The sequence below is a fragment of the Ursus maritimus genome, unplaced genomic scaffold (genome assembly GCF_017311325.1).
Source record: "Ursus maritimus isolate PB19 unplaced genomic scaffold, ASM1731132v1 scaffold_16, whole genome shotgun sequence".
NCBI lineage: Eukaryota > Metazoa > Chordata > Mammalia > Carnivora > Ursidae > Ursus > Ursus maritimus.
The window spans coordinates 1,486,020-1,503,419 of NW_024424008.1; the positions used below are offsets into that span (position 1 = coordinate 1,486,020).

General features: G+C 42.7%; 2 protein-coding genes across 2 annotated transcripts; both read right to left on the reverse strand.

The window, feature by feature from the left end:
* Nucleotides 1-1,557: 1,557 nt before the first annotated feature.
* LOC103680052 (olfactory receptor 52H1-like) lies at nucleotides 1,558-2,499 on the reverse strand. The gene has a single exon (XM_008709589.2). The coding sequence runs from the start codon at nucleotides 2,497-2,499 to the stop codon at nucleotides 1,558-1,560; it is 942 nt and encodes a 313-aa protein (XP_008707811.2).
* A 12,159-nt stretch (nucleotides 2,500-14,658) lies between these two features.
* On the reverse strand, nucleotides 14,659-15,685 carry LOC103680051 (olfactory receptor 52H1-like). The gene has a single exon (XM_040630671.1). It carries the CDS (start codon nucleotides 15,598-15,600, stop codon nucleotides 14,659-14,661), a length of 942 nt encoding a protein of 313 aa, XP_040486605.1. The 5' UTR covers nucleotides 15,601-15,685.
* Nucleotides 15,686-17,400: the final 1,715 nt, after the last annotated feature.

The window sequence follows — 17,400 nt, forward strand, 5'->3', positions numbered from 1 at the left end:
CTGTCTTCTAGTTTATATGCTGTATGAATTATGAAACTAATCATGCTTATCTCTCACACAGACTAGAGCTTAAATCTTCACCCTTGTGCAGTAAGAGAATACAAACTCATGACAGAGGGAAAGCACATAAGCCTATTTCTTATCTTATTTTGTTAACAAATCTTTATCACTACTTTTTCTATCTTTTCCTCCACTGGCTCTTCTATTTATACTCCGTAGTATTTTTATTTATGGTGTTCAAAATACATCAAATAATTTTGGAGAAAAATAATATGTGACTCTTGTCACACGGGAAAAGAACATACAGTCAAACTAAGGTCTCTGCGTCCACTAAAAAAGTCTTTCTTATTACAATTCTAGTTGAGAGTTACTGTAGAATGGTGACTCTAATCCCATGTAAATGGGGTGGGAAAGCAGTAGAGTTAGAGAGACCATGTAGAACTCTGGTGTTCCCATTCAGAGGGAAGTGAGGAGGGTTGGGACCACTATGGGGAGACAGGGTGCTCACACTCACTAGGGACTCAGAGAGGTTGTATAGAAAGAAGCAATAGGCATTGCGGGCATCTTAGATCTGGGAGAAAAGCAGACATCAACTATTGTTGACACCTGACAAACACCAAAAATAGTTAATCTTTGACAAATTCAGTGACTGAGTGACTCTCTCTGACCCAATTATACACATGTTGGGTTTGAAGAGAGAATGAATCATACAAATAAAGATACATGGTTAGTGTTGGATGACATCTCCTTTGAGATACGAGAAGGAAGAGAAGACTTGGACCACCAGTACTTCCAGCTGCCCAGGTTTCAATCCCACATCTTAGTCTGTGCGTACTTTTCCTTTTCATTGGCTCTAGGAAGTTAGGATCATCTTTACGTTTATTCTTCGGGGACTCTGACCACTCACATCTCATTTGGCTTTTTCTAGCTTGAGTGAAAAATGAGCTTTAGGTTTCTGATTGTCTTTTTCCTTTGTCTAAAATAAATGCCTGCACTCGTAACTTCAATTCCAGGATTATTTGCCATTCATTTATATAGCAAACATTCCTTATGCATCTACGACAATTCACAGCCCATGCTTGATGCTGTCTAGAAATGAATTAGAGTAAGCAAATTGAAAGTCCCAAACCTCAGAGACATCACAATAGAAATTCCTTGATCTTCAGTGACATATAAACTCCTAAAAAGTATAAATCTGAAAAAAAATAATTTGGATTCCTTAGACACACATTTATCACAAAAAAGAGATGCTGACCTTTTTATTGTTTTCAGTAACAGTTTTGTAACTGCCTTAGGACAATCAGACAGAATTGCCAAATTTTCATTTCTAGAAATAAATAGACTCATATATACTATTTTCTACACTCAGATTTATTTATTTATTTATTTATTTATTTATTTATTTATGCAAAGAAATACCTGAGTAGCTTCTGCCTAAAATAACAAAGAAGGCAAACCACATCTCTGATTAATAAGGAATTGTTTCCTCTGTCCCCTCTCTGGACCCTTGGCCACAGAGTCAGTCTCTAACCTACCCACCCAGACGTCAGGCCTATATCACTGGGACCCCTGGGGAAAGAGCAGGAGAATGACTTTGTCCCGGATCTGCTTGGTCTTTACTCCATAGACAATAGGATTGAGTGCGGGTGGGATGACTACATAGAGGTTGGCGAAGAGGATGTGAAAGGTATGAGGGACATTGTGGCCAAAGCGATGGGCAAGGATGGAGAAGAATGCTGGTATATAGAACATGAGGATGACACAGACATGGGAACCACAGGTGCCAAGGGCCTTGTGGCGGGCATCCCGGGACGGGAGGCGGAAGACCGCACAGAGGATGAGGGTGTAGGAGACAGCAATGAGAATCACATCTGAGATGACCGTCATGATGGGAACACAAAAGCCATACCAGATGTTGATGGAGATGTCCGCACAGGCGAGCCGGGCAACACCTATGTGCTCACAGTACGTGTGCGGGATGATGCGTGTCCTGCAGAAGGGTAAACGATTTACGAGAAAAACACATGGAACAAAAACACAGAAACTTCTGAAGGAAATTCCCACAATAATTTTGACAATGGTTCTGGGGGTCAGAATCGTGGTGTATCTCAGAGGGTAGCAGATGGCCACGTAGCGGTCAAACGCCATGGCCAGGAGTATCGCCGAGTCCAGGACAAAGCTGTAGTGCAGAAAGAATAACTGGGTGAGGCAACCAGGAAAACCGATTTTCTGGGGACCACGCCAGAAGATGGTAAGGGTTTTGGGGACACATGTGGTAGACAAGATCAGATCTGTCATGGCTAGCATGGAAAGGAAAAAGAACATGGGTGCATGAAGACTCCGCTCCACAGCAATGAGGTAGAGAAGGATACCGTTGCCCCCAATGGCCACAAGATAGACAAAACAGAAGGGGATGCTGATCCAGATGTGGTACTGCTCCAGGCCGGGGATGCCCAAAAGGGTGAAGTCACCTGTGTTGGAGCTGCTCAGGTTGTGCATGGCCCGTGTGGTCTGAGGAATGGATTCTGTATCTGAAAACCAAATCGTGTGTAATGAACCTCAGTAAATTCTGTGGTAATTCTTCCTCCACTCTCTCCTTCAGGCCAGCTCTCCTCCTTCCTCTCTGCTAAGAATGAACCTCCCAGTGCTAGTAAAAGCTCTACTCATCTCTTCAAGAAAGATTCCCTAGACACGGTATCCTGGTAGTAGTCACTCAGTGTTTCTGGAATTTTCTTCATACTGTTCAAAATGCTATTCCCATTTCAATGACTAAGTGTCCCTGGATCAATGTAATTTCTTGCTATACTAATGTGAGCAGGGAGAACTGCAATCTAATCACAAAGAGAGAAAGAAATGAAGAAAAGTGGGGTACAGTGGGAAAATAAGGTGATAATTCACAATGACAGACTCCTGCTACAGGTTAGGCTTTATAAACAGAGTATCATCTCATTTGGAATAGTTTTGTGAGATAAGCATTTTCATCTTCCTCATTTTTTTTTTATTGTTTTGCTATAGAATCTAACACTCTGAGAGAAAATCTTGCCCAAGATGTCATCTTGGATGACAGGCAGAGCCAAGATCATTCCAGTCCGCAGCTAATCCTCCTTCATGCCGAGGTGCCCCGCCAGGTGATTGCTCAGCGGACACACTGCTACATGCCAAGCACTGAGAAGGGGCCTGGGATACAGGGAGCTGCAGTGTGTCCAGCGCACTAACCCTATGCCAATTGCAATTACTCTCCTGATACCCCTTACGCTATAGCACCTGGGATTTGCAAACCAGAATGTTCTCTGAGGTTGATGTTTGGTGCCTCACCATGGAGAACAGTATGGCTATGGATATGCAACTCAGCCTCCAGCCCCCTCTTAGCATTGAATGAGTGGTCTTGATTAATACAGAGGGGACCTCTAGTGGAAGAAGTCTAGAATTGACGCATTCTAAATCCCAGATGAAGAGAAAAGCAACTTGGCGTTATATTCAAAGAGTGAATCATGGAACACTACATTAAAAGTTAAAAATTGAGCTACCCTATGATCCAGCAATTTCACTACTGGGTATTTACCCCAAACTTACAGACGTAGTGAAGAGAAGGGCCATATGCACCCCAATGTTCATAGCAACATTGTTCACAATAGCTAAATTGTGGAAGGAGCCAAGATGCCCTCCAACAGATGACTGGATTAAGAAGATGTGGTCCAGGGGCACCTGGGTGGCACAGCGGTTAAGCATCTGCCTTCGGCTCAGGGTGTGATCCCGGCGTTACGGGATCGAGCCCCACATCAGGCTCCTCCACTATGAGCCTGCTTCTTCCTCTCCCACTCCCCCTGCTGTGTTCCCTCTCTCGCTGGCTGTCTCTATCTCTGTCAAATAAATAAATAAAATCTTTAAAAAAAAAAAAGAAGATGTGGTCCATATATACAATGGAATATTAGTCAGCCAACAGAAAGAACGATTACACAACATGGATGGGACTGGAGGAGATTATGCTAAGTGAAATGTCAAGCAGAGAAAGACAAATATCATATGATTTCACTCATTTATGGAACATAAGAAATAGGAAGATAGGTAGGAGAAGGAAGGGAAGAATGAAGGGGGCGGAAAAAAGAAAGGGGAATGAACCATGAGAGACTGTGGACTCTGGGAAACAAAGTGAGGGCTTCAGAGGGGAGGGGGGTGGGCGAATGGGACAGGCAGGTGATGACTATTAAGGAGGGTACGTATTGCATGGTGCACTGAGTGTTATACCCAAATAATGAATCATGGAACATTGCATCAAAAACTGGGGATGTACTGTATGGTGACTAATATAACAAAATAAAAATTTAAAAAAATCAACTAATAATGTCTGTGTGGTGACTAACATATCATAATAAAAATAATAATTAAATTAAATTTTTAAAAAGCAAACAAGCAACCTCTATAACATAAAAACTAATATTTTGGGAAATCGTCAGCACACTACATAAGGCTAAATCTCTCTACATGAAATAATTTCTACAATCCTCTTAAAAATCCTATGAGATGGGTGATAATGTTGCCTACATTTTGAAGATGCAGAAACGGAGGCACAAAGAAGTTAACTAATGTGCCAAAAGCTGCATGACAAGTAAATGTTAGAGCTGGGAATAAAGCCTCTGGAGTATGTTCATAGACTCTCATGTGATAAAGGAAATTCTCTATAGAGTGTATGGCAAATGGCAGGTACACGATATCTGTACAGCAGAAGACGTAAAATTAAGTCACATGAAGAAAACAGACAAATCCCTTATGAACCTACAGACAAATGCTGTGTGTGCAATCTATACCCACAAACACAATGACAACATGAAAGCATGAACTCAGATGCAGAGAACAGGTTGGTAATTGACAGAGGTGGGGGGGGGGGTTAGAGAACTGGGTAAAGGTGGTCAAATGTACAAAATTTCAATTATAAAATAAATGAGTCCTGGGAATGGAATGTACGACATGGTAACTCAGGTTAATAATGACATATTGTATATTTAAACCTGCTAAAAGAATAGATCTTCAAAATTCTTATCACAAAAAAAATTTGCAACTATGCACGGTGATATGTGTAAGTAGGCATATTGTGGTAATCATTTCACAGCAAGTTTAACATCCTCGTCAGTCGCCTACCCCAACCTTTCCCCTCAAAGTATGATAACATCATCTTGAATAGCTTCATTTTGTTCCTGAAAGGTCAGGTACCCTCTTCTAGGACTCCATCTTGAAGAACTGTAACTTAGGATTGACTGGCCTCATTAGCCACACGTCTACACAAGCTAACCGTGTATTGCTCAGCTGTGTGGTTCAGGGACTATCAATTTGTTCTTCAATAACCTTGAGCCCTCCGGGGCATTGACTATCTCACTACTTTTCATTCACTATCCTGGTGTCTTTGCATTCTTCTTTTCTAGAATAAATTCTGATTGATCATGTCAACCACTCTCTTACACATATTTTCTCGCCCACGCTCCACTGACCTCTCGTCACGTATGTATGCAGAACTGAACTCCTAGATTCACGAAACTAGTAAGTCCTTCGGATCAAGATGGAAAGGCACTTAACTAGGTATATTTGTTTTGCCATAATTTCATGATCATCAACCTTGAGCTTCACCACAACACTGCCCAATGACGTAACAATGTGATCTTTTCAGCTCAATGTCCGGGATAATTTTTTTCCTACTTTCTCCAAGCATATCTACCAATACCAACTCCCTCTTTCTCAACAGATAATCTTTCATTTTACTTCACACGGAAATTTGAAAACATTGGATATGAAATCATGTAAGACAGTCATCACATCTACATATATATGTATATACATATAGACACACACACATGTATGTACTCTTTTTTTTTTTTTCTTGTTATAATTGGAAAAATATCCCTTTTGTATCTGGGCCCAAAACCCAACCCATTCTCACTCTCTCAAATCTTCCCTATATTCATAATCATTCATTCACTTTCTCGTCTTTGTCTTCAACCTAGGTTTTAAATTTTCTACTCCTTCAGCATTTAAACAATTAAAATGACTCAAGTATTTTCTAGTCTACATTATACAGAGACATAGTTAGATATGTAGTTGTCTACACCACGTACCTGCTTCTCATGTCCTACTCACCCTTTAACCCATGCTAATCTCATTTCTGTCCTCACCTTTCCACCAAAGCAGCTTGTGCTCCCATTACCAATGAAGTCCGTGTCCCACCCTGAGTCCTTGCTGGACTTCTCAGCAGCGTCTGACACTAGTCACTATCCCCTCCATCTTGAAACATCCTGTCAAGGTTTTACCACAACACTTTGGGTTTTTCTTCAGCCTCGCTGGCATCTCATCTCATCTTTTGCCTGTTCTTCCTATTCTACGTATCTTAAGTCCCGGGGCTCCTCAAGGCTCTGCTTAAAGCCCCCTGTTCTTCTCTTCACACTTTTCCTGGTCTAGCTCATCAACTCCTAAGATCCCAATTAATAGCTATACGTGACATCTCCCAATTCTTTACCTCTCCTTTACAACTTACGAGACACATATATTCAACTCCTTTCTGGATATCCTCTTATGGATCTCATAGGCACACAAATATAATTTTTCAACAATAAAATCAAACTCCCTCATATATCATCACAAAACTGATGATTCATACTGTGTCCAATAATTCAGGGTAAGCAATATCGTGGACTCAATAGAGAAGCACAGCTGAAGCTTCTCATCTTCCTGGTCCACCACTGTTTCTACTCCGGGAAGTCTTGCCTTGTTTCTCACTCAGCAGTAATCCTCTTCTGGGCAGGAGAAGATACTCTGCCATTCACACAGATTCGGCACCTCATCTGACCTGGGTTTCCACTCCCACTCTGAGGGGTCCTCCTTCTGACTCCATTCACACATGCAGGACTTCTTCCTGGCATGAGTCACTGGGGGTCCGGGGGGCACACAGAGCTGCATGAACCAGCCACAGACTGAGACTCACCTCCCTCCATCTGCTGCCTCGTCCCCATGGCTTCCAAGCCAGAGCCCGTGTCCTCCCTCTTCCTGCCCCGTGATCCTTCTCAGACTGCCTCGTTCTCCTCAGAGTGGCTCACGGACAGTGTCCTGCCTCAGGGGCTTGAGGGACCAGTATTCCCTCCAGGGAAGAGCAGAACAAGGAACATTCCATGCAGCTAGAAGCAGTGACAAGAGAGAAGGCAGAGTGGAAGAGTCAAGAACTGAACTCCGGCAGCAAGGGTCCAGTCCCAGCTCTGTAGTATGATTTAGAGGGAAGCGATTAAGCACTTTGGCCCTTGGTTTATTCAGAATTTGTGATCCCCATGCTCAGTGTGGAGGAGGTGGGAGTGAGAGGGAAGCCAGGCACAACGTTTCTTTTCTTTTCTTTTCTTTTCTTTTCTTTTCTTTTCTTTTCTTTTCTTTTCTTTTCTTTTCTTTTCTTTTTTCTTTTCTTTTTTTTTTGTTCCCTTTCAGCACAGTGGTTAGAATCTAGAGCGGGCTCTGAGGCCACATAATCTAGGTTCAGACCCTAGTTGAGCACAAGATACTCGACTGCTCTATGCCTTTATTTCCTTTCCCTAAATCGGGGATAAGGAATCTTGTGAGGATAAATAAAAGAAAACAAATATTGTAAGGGAAAATAAAATAACATATGTAAAGCAATTCTGGAACTTCTGGACAAGGTGGTGGAGTAGGAAGATTCTGAGCTCACCTTGTACCCTCATAGCCCTAGATAACAGCCGTATCAGTTTAACCAACCCAGAAAATGACCCAAAGACATGTGGAACAGGCTCCCCACAGTAATTGTTAAGAGGACACCACATCAAAAGGGGTTTTTGATCTAAACTATATGACTTGAACTATGAAATGACTTTTTCATAAAAAAACACAATGAAAAATGAATAATGAATACATGAACCCTACCTGAAACACAACCAATACCCAAAGTATGTTAAATAGAATTGTTATTATTATAATTTTCGCATTTGTATTATTCCTGAAACTAGTCCTATTGAGACCTTTTGCACTTCATTCTTGGTTCTTATTTCATAATCATTGACCATCCTGTAATATACCTTAAAAAAACAACAAAGAAGGAAGAGATAGAGACTAAACTAATGATATTTGAAAGCAGAATGGTCCTGAGTTTGGGAAAACCAAATGGCTAAAACTAAGGCTGAAAGATACAAATTAGACCTGATGAGTACAAACTAGGAACCTTCTTTGCCGATGGAGCCGAGAAAAGCAGGTTGAATACAAGACTGCTCCAAATAAAATAGAGAAGGTGGTGTTGTCCTTTAATCACCGTACCTAGTCCCCAGTAGGTACCTTTCACGTTTTTCTGACCCAGGAAGAGTGAGAAGGGAGTGGACATATCAGCCCCAGTTCTCAACTTAGACAGTCACACCGGCCCTCCAACACGGCTGTCCTTGACATCACAAAATTGTTCTCTGAAAAAGGTGTGAACAACACATTTCCATCAGGACAAAGAAGCCTACTGGACCACCCCATGGGGATTGGAACCTCTAGCAGGACGTTCACTGCTTGGCTCACTGTGGCATTACATCCACGTAGGGCACAGGGAGGAGAGCTTCTCAGAGTCCCCAGACCCTGTCTTGGGGGTGACTGATCTAGGCTGAGGAATTCGTGCTGCCAGAGGGTCAGAGCTCTCACCTCTCTGCTGGGGAGGTGGGATTAAAGATGAGGAAGGGGCATCCAGCCTCCATCTACCCAGGGCTGCTCCAGTCCCTGCTGCTCCCACTTGGCCATTCAGTAGTCAGTGCACCGGTGACCTGCGGACTCTGAAGGTGCTCCAAGGGCAAGCCTGAGGGAGAGCAGGTGTGGGTGTGGGTGATTTATGGGTCTCTTCTCTGGCCATCAGGGGGGCACGGACTCTGCGTCCCTGGTGGGATTGAGAACCCACGAGTCACAGCTGTGCACTGTTAATAAGGGATTAGCAGAGGTCTGCAGTCATCTCTGCTGACTCCCCTGGTCCCCCCAGGTTTCCATGCCTGATGCACTCAGATCCCAGGAAAGGAAGACACTGAGCAGGGAGGTCTCTGCAGAACCCCTGGCTGGGGCGCAGCACACTCAGATGGAGACGTGCTTCACGCTCCACAAATAACAAACCCAACTTCCCCCTAGACATGGACAGTCCTCATTACTTAGCATTGTTTCTGCCCCTTAGCCTGACATACAGACAAAGCAGCGTGGTGGGAAGAGCCTGGGCTGTTGAATTGGGCAGACATGGGGTTGAATAGGTTCCACTACTACCCAGACTGGAGCAAGGGTCTTACTCTCCTGACCCCGTGTTTTTCCTTTCTACAATGACAAATCGTAGACCTTCCCCCAGGAGGTGGTGTGAAGACTAGAGCAGCAAGTCTGGAGCACCAGCAGGGTGCCTGAGCTCGGGAGAATGACCCAACATTGCTCAAGGGCGTGTGGCTTGCAGAGTCAGCTTGAGGACACACTGTGGTTCTCTCAGAAGCCTGCTGGACTGACATCTGGTAGCTAGTGGACCCTCACTGTAGACATTAGTAGTTTCACAACTCTCCCCTTTCTCGAAAATGACCTGGCTTCCACTTATCAGGGTATAAGAGGATGTGGTAACACCAGATATTTCCAAATATGTCCCCACACTTGGTATTTGTTTTTAGACCTAACTCACATGAGTTCTGTTGTGTTGATACTGTCACAGAACAAACTTGCGGCTTACCAAAAAACAACAAAATCTTTATAATATTGTTATCCTGTGTTTTAATATTCTAGAATAGTCCAATAATCTCTTCTCATGTCCAGACTTTCCCTTGTGAAGTATGTGTGGATACACTGGAACTGGACATGTGAGAGCAGTTGTCAAGATACGACCTGTAGACAGAAAGAGCAAGCCCACTCTGCAAACATGACGATTTATTCCCAGGAGAGCTAAGTGAGGAATCCACCCTGCACTGCTGTTCGTGGGCGTCCATGCCAGGCAGGCTGCCCATTTTACAAGGACCACGTCGCATCACACGTACAAGGGAGTAGTTAGGGAGACAGAAGCCAGCTCACAGAACAACTAAAGGTGGCAAAGTATATTTATTTCATCATGTAATATAAATTCTCTACAGTAAATGCAACTCTGCACACTTTTAAGAAACAGTATGTATATTTCTGCAAGTCCTTCATTTGTTTCCCATCCTTTATCCAGTAAAACCTAATATAATGCGTTTCATGCCTTTGAATACAATCATAGATATGAGATTGTGCGTTACATGGTTATTTAAATTTTTCTTTTTCTAGGAATTTATTTTATTCTACAAAAACCTTAATATATAGTTTTTGGAAATTAAAAAAAAAACCTCTTCCTTGCTCACTGATAGTTTGAGAAGAGCTTTTCTAGAGGCCTCTATATATGGTCCTATACAAGTGTACCCACCTTGGTGAGTCAGTGCTATTCTTCAGCCGAAGAATGAACTATGGTGATGGCTTGGTGGATCTTGACTCACTCTTGGATGTGTCCTCCCAAGTTTACACTTGGAAGTAAAATAATAAGAAGGCAACACGAATACACACTCATATCATATTCTTGACTTTGGCTTTACTGGAAATAATGCTTATATTTGTGTATCAATTTGTCTGACTCTTATGCCTATGCTCAATTACTTTTCAAGAGGAAGTAAAGAATGTGCGATAAATTATTAACTTTTGAATGTCGACAATAGCATCAAGTTATGAGATAGTTTACAAGCCTCATCTGCTGCTATTCCAACCAGCTTCCTAAATCTACCCAAGACAGTTTATGAATCCTCCTACTTCTCACTGCCCAACCCCTACAAATCCCCTGGGCAATGCATCATCACTACGAATGATTCCTCCATCAACCTACAGATCAGGCAACAGATTTTTTAAACACATGCTTTCTCACTTAGGCTCAGACAATCCCTTCCGGCTGGTAGGTCCTGCTCCCCTTATTGTTGAGGATCAACAGCTTTGTGTTCTTCTAGACCATCACAGAAATGAACTTTGCCAGAAAGCTGTCCTTGCCTCTGAGGAGCGGTTGGGTATGCTTCCTTTTTGCTTCCCTAACATCCCATGCTACTCATTGCAATGCGTACGATTAGCTGAGCAAAGTATCTATGTAGGTGATATATTCCTTTTGCCAACCTAGAAGCTTTCTAATTGTAAGAAGCATGGTTGGTATTATATACATATTGGTAGTGCCAATTTCTATGCATTTTGTTTCCTATAACCTATACTTTGTGAACGATACTAAACTGAAATTATGACCTATAAATCATTGCACATTTATTTTAATATTATAGGTTCAGAATGACAGGTGCAAGGCATTAAATCTCCAACTGCCTTCTTTCTTCAAAGAGAGATATTATAAATCCATTCCATCACTCGTTTTTATACAGCCTACCTTATTATCCTGAACGCAATAACTATATCTAGTTGCCATTGGCTTATAAAATGAAACACAGCTGACGTGGGGGTAAACAGGATGATGGAGTGAGTAGCACTAAAATCGAAGACACAACAAATGGAATCCCAAACACCTAAACAATGGTGACATGTGGAAATTCTGAAAGACAGGGTTGAGAGACACATTCGTGAATCCCTACTATTTGTAGGATACAGCTCTAAACTCTGAGGATGGAAAGGCAAAACCCTTCAATTCCCCTAATGAAATGGTTTTAATATCCCATAACTAATATAAACGATGAGGAATTTGCAAAAAGAAAAAAGATATGGGATAACACAACTTATATGTGACAAGCTAATGCTGATATTTGTATAACTATTCTCTTTTACATCTGGTCAGACCATGGAATGTAATCCATGGTCTGACCCTGGAACAGAATGTTTGCAGCCAGTCTCATCACAAAGAGCCAATGGCAGCTGGGGGCACCAGACTTGACCTTGAGAGAAGAGAGACACCAGGCTTAACCTGTTTTCAACTTCCATAAACACTAAAGTAGAGGGGGATTTTATTTTATTTTAATTATTTATTTAAAATCAATTTAGTTAACATATACTGTAGTATTAGTTTAGGGGTACAATTTAGTGATTCATCATTTGCATATAACACCCAGTGCTCATGACATCAAGTGCCCTCCTTAATCCCCATCACTCAATTAGCCCATCCCACCCCTCCAGCAACCCTCAGTCAGGTCCTAAAGTTTCTCCTCCCTTATGGTTTGCCTCCCTCTCTATTTTCATCTTATTTTATTTTTCCTACCCTTACTCTGTGTCCATCTCTTTTCTTTCTTAAATTCCACATATAAGTGAAATCCTATGATATTTGTCTCTCTCTGACTGACTTATTTCACTTAGCATAATACCCCCCAGGGGAGGAGGGATTTTAAATGACAACGATGAGCTCAGAGGTAAACACGCTGATGAGCTTCTCCTCCCAGATGAGAATGGCAGTGGTAAGTAGTAGAATATTAACCTAACAGCTAACATTAGATGAGTATTTTACAATCTGCATTATTTGTTTCATCCTAATACTGGCCCTCTTGGGTAGGAATGCAAACACTAGGATTCATCAGGAAGATCATATACGAACTCGAGGATATCGAGCTACCAGCAAAGAGGCCATAAGTCACAGAAATAAATGAACCCCATTGGAGAGGAATGCTGGAAATATAATAACAGATCCCTGGGCCAAAGATGGCGGGTGGGAGAAGGTAAGGGACACAGTGCAGGAGACGATCCCTTGCTTGTTCTAGGTCATTAAGCTTTCATGGGAGCCATCCCTGCGTGTTGGTGAATACGATGGGTTTGAGCTCCCACCACGATGAAATGAGTTCGCACCTATAAACCACCTCAGAATATATCTACTTAGATTCCTTCAGCTCTTGGCTAATCCATGTTCTCAGCAGGATGGGAATAATCAGAAGAGAATAAGGAGTCACATCTTCTGATATTCGTGAGCACATTTACCAAGCTGGTACATAGAACAGACCCCTCCTTTAGTAGTTAATGGGCTTAACTTAAGCCAATTAGACTTCACCAAAGCAGGAAAAACAGGCTCTGATATTCCTAATATTGTTTCTTCCCTCTGGAGTTGTTTTCCTGTGAGGTTATTTCAAGTTGGAAAACCTCTGAACTGGGGATTGGCAGATTCTAGTCTAGCTCCGCTTTTATGACTGCCTTGCTGTGTGCCTTGGAAAAATCGCTCTGCAGGCTGCAGTGTCCTCCTCCTAGAATGAAGTTGGAATGATTCCAGTCCCACAGGACCTGGCCACGCTCCTCCTGCTCCCTGCTCTGCTATCCCCATCTCGCTGTGCTCCGGACACACTGACCTCTCTTCTGCCCACAGGCATGTCACACTGTGTCCAGCCCCAGGACCTTTGCCTGTGCTGTCCTCTCTGCCACTGTCCTCGTCCCCACTTGTGTGCATCACTGTATTCACTTCATTTCTCTATGAGTTACATTACCCTTTAAAAGTAAAGAATTCGTTTTCTTTGTTTTTAAATCCCCCTGAAGCCCTCAGTTTGTTTCTCAGAGTCCATAGTCTCTCATGTTTCACTCCCCCTTCTGATTACCCCCCTTTCTTTATCCCTTTCTTCTCCTACCGATCTTCCAGAATTTGTTTTCTTATTTCATATGAATCTCTCTCCTCAGAATATGAGCTCCATAGAACTCATATTGTATCATTAACCTTATTAACCTTCATATCGCAAATGCTAGAACCTTGTTGTAATACAGTGGATATTCAACAAATAATTCCAAATCACTGGATAACGAAAAAAAAGGTTTATTGTAAGGACTTTAGATATTTCCTCGAATACGACATATAGTGTTGTCTCCGGTGTAATCCTTGTGCAATCAGATGCATCTTACCACGCAGGACTTACTTGCCTATAGCGTTCCTCTGCTCATTCCCCTATACTGCACTGACGTGTCTGGTAATTGATTCTCTCTCACAGTCCAGGAAACACACTCTATAGATAAGGGCCCCACAGGCCCCTGGCCAGTGGAGTTAAATGTTTACTTTACTGTCCCAGTGAACTGGTTAAAGATCTCCCGAGACCATCTCTGCAGCTCCGTTCCTCAATGTGTCCAAGAGTCTAGAAGCTACTCTCTTCCCCCAGCACCAGAGCTAAGAACGCTGGGTTAAGAAATCTACATTTCTCTCCTCCTCATTGCAGCACTGCTGGTAGACCGCGCTGCTCACAGCGCTGGTACTGAAAGACTTCTTGTGTTGGGGGTCATTAAATGAAAACTACAGGCAGACACCATGAATAATAATTAGTATTGAATATTATCATAAATTTCTTCAATCCATCTACAAATCCCCTTAATAATGAATTATTAATTGGTATTTTCACTTTTAGTGTCTCTTCTTCAGGGTTTCTGCCTTACTTAACACATTTTTCTCTTGATAGTTGCAAATCTCAATTTTCAAATTTGTATCGCTTTGTTCTTTAAAAATAAGTCAATTCTCTGTTTTCACCTCTTCTTCCTAATCATATCCTATGCAACTTTATATCCTACAAGGAAACAGGTCATCAAGGAATTTTTTATACATTGAACAATCTCCTTCATACAGAAAATGCATTTTCCTGGTATGCAAAAGCACCTGTAGGCAGGTCTCACTTTAGATATTATTAGCTTACTTCTTCTTTCTTGCTGCATTAATATGTCCTCTAAAATAATGTTACCTTTTCCACAGCACGCTGAACATCATTCTGAACGCTTGGCAGAAAATAAAAGTATGACTTTATCTCTGATCTGCTTGGTCTTCACTCCATAGACAACGGGGTTGAGTGCAGGTGGGATAACAACGTAGAGGTTGGCAAACATGATGTGGAAAGTGAGTGAAATATTGCGTCCAAAGCGATGGGCAAGGATGGAGAAAAAAGCAGGTGTATAAAACATGAGGATGACACAGACATGGGAACCACAGGTGCCAAGGGCCTTCTGGCGAGCATCCCGGGAGGGGAGGCGGAAGACCGCACAGAGGATGAGGGTGTAGGAAACAGCAATGAGAATCACATCTGAGATGACCGTCATGATGGGAACACAAAAGCCATACCAGATATTGATGGAGATGTCCGCACAGGCGAGCCGGGCAACACCTATGTGCTCACAGTACGTGTGCGGGATGATGCGTGTCCTGCAGAAAGGCAGGTGTGTGAGCAAGAATACAACTGGCAAGATGATGCTGAAGCTTCGAAAGGAGATGCCCACTGCAATCTTAATGATGGTCTTGGGGGTCAGAATCGTGGTGTATCTCAGAGGGGAGCAGATGGCCACGTAGCGGTCAAACGCCATGGCCAGGAGTATCGCCGAGTCCAGGACAAAGCTGTAGTGCAGAAAGAATAACTGGGTGAGGCAACCAGGAAAACCGATTTTCTGGGGACCACGCCAGAAGATGGTAAGGGTTTTGGGGACACATGTGGTAGACAAGATCAGATCTGTCATGGCTAGCATGGAAAGGAAAAAGAACATGGGTGCATGAAGACTCCGCTCCACAGCAATGAGGTAGAGAAGGATACTGTTGCCCACAGTGGCCACAAGATAGACAAAGCAGAAGGGGATGCTGATCCAGACGTGGTACTGCTCCAGGCCGGGGATGCCCAAAAGGGTGAAGTCACCTGTGTTGGAGCTGCTCAGGTTGTGCATGGCCCGTGTGGTCTGAGGAATGGATTCTGTATCTGAAAAACAAATCGTGTGTAATGACCCTCAGTAAATTGTATGGTAATTCTTCCTCCACTCTCTCCTTCAGGTTAGTTTTCCTCTTTCCTCTCTGCAAGAACAACCTCCTAGTGTTAGTAAGGGCAATATTCATGTCTTGAAGAGCGATTTCCATTAAAAATAGAAAAAGAAAGAAAGATTCCCTAGACATGACACTCCTGGTACTCATCACTCAGTTACTCTGGAATCTTCAACCTGAGTACTATTTCCATGTAATAATTGAGTGTTCCCTGGGTCAAAGTAATTAGTTCCTATATAGACTTGAGTAGAGAGAAAAACAATCTAACCTCATACAGAGAAAGAAAGAAACTAAGAAAGTGGGGTACAATTGGAAAAATAAGGAGATAATTAAAAATTATGACTTCTGGGGCGCCCGGGTGGCTCAGTTGTTAAGCATCTACCTTCTGCCCAGGGCGTGATCCCAGAGTCCTGGGATCGAGTCCCCACATCAGGCTCTTCCACTGGGAGCCTGCTTCTTCCTCTCCCATTCCCCCTGCTTGTGTTCCTTCTCTCGCTGGCTCCCTCTCTCTCTCTGTCAAATAAATAAATAAAATCTTTTAAAAAAATTATGACTTCTATTATAGTCCAGGCTTTACAAAGTATTAGCTCATTTAGAACAGTCTTCTGAGATATGTATTTTCTTTCCAACAAAAGTAGCTCAACTTTATTACAGGGAAGCTAGGGAGTAGCAGGACAAGTGAGGGTCTCTGCAGGAACTCCAACACTGAGTAGGACTGCCAGGCCCACTTCTGTCTGGAAGGCAGGAGAGGATCAGCGTCCTGCCCTCTTTTGTCCATTTTGGGACCAGGGCTCCGGGCCCTCATTTCATGGGGCCCAGGTAGAAATGAGGCTTTCCTGTTTTCCCCAGGGTCCCCAACAGAATGTTTGTGCTGTGCTCAGAGTTGATGCATACTTTCTTGTTGGGCAGGTCAATATCAAACTCAACTATTCCCAGCTTGTCAAGCACCTTTTGGATAGCTTTAGAGCTGCCTTCCCAGGTCATGTCCACAGAGAACTCGGGCTTCAGCATGGCTGTGGATATGGTCTGAGATATGTATTTTTATCCTCCTATTTTTTTTTATAAGATCTGAAACTCTGAGACATAATCTTACCCAAGATCTCATCTTGGATAATGGGCGGAGCCAAGATCATTCCAGTCCATAGCTAATCCTCCTTCATGCTATGGTGCCCTGCCAGGTGATTGCTCAGGGGACACACTGTTAGATGCCAAGCACTGAGAAGAGGCCTGGGATTCAGGGAAGTCAGGATGGAAAACCTAACACTCAAACTGCAGCATGTCCTGCCAACTAACCCTATGCCGATAGCAATTACTCTCCTGATACCCCCCTTACCGTATAGCACCTGGGATTTGCAGACCAGAATGTTCTCTGAGACTGGTGTTTGGTGCCTCACCATGGAGAATGATATGAAAGTGGATATGCAGCTCAGACTCCAGCCCCCTCTTAGCACTGAATGACGAAATCGGTTCAAGTGTCCTTTTATTAAAAAATATATATATTGATATTATTACCTTTTAAAATAATATTTTAAGAGGGTTAACTCATATGTAAGCATGTTGTGGCTGACATTTATTGTCACTTTAGCTCATTTATCATCATTGTTTCCTAGCATAAGAAAAAAGAATATTTATAATATTTTGGATGAAAATAAACTACCCACAATAGCACTATGATATAAGCAGCATTGTTATACCCCTTTTTTAGAGAT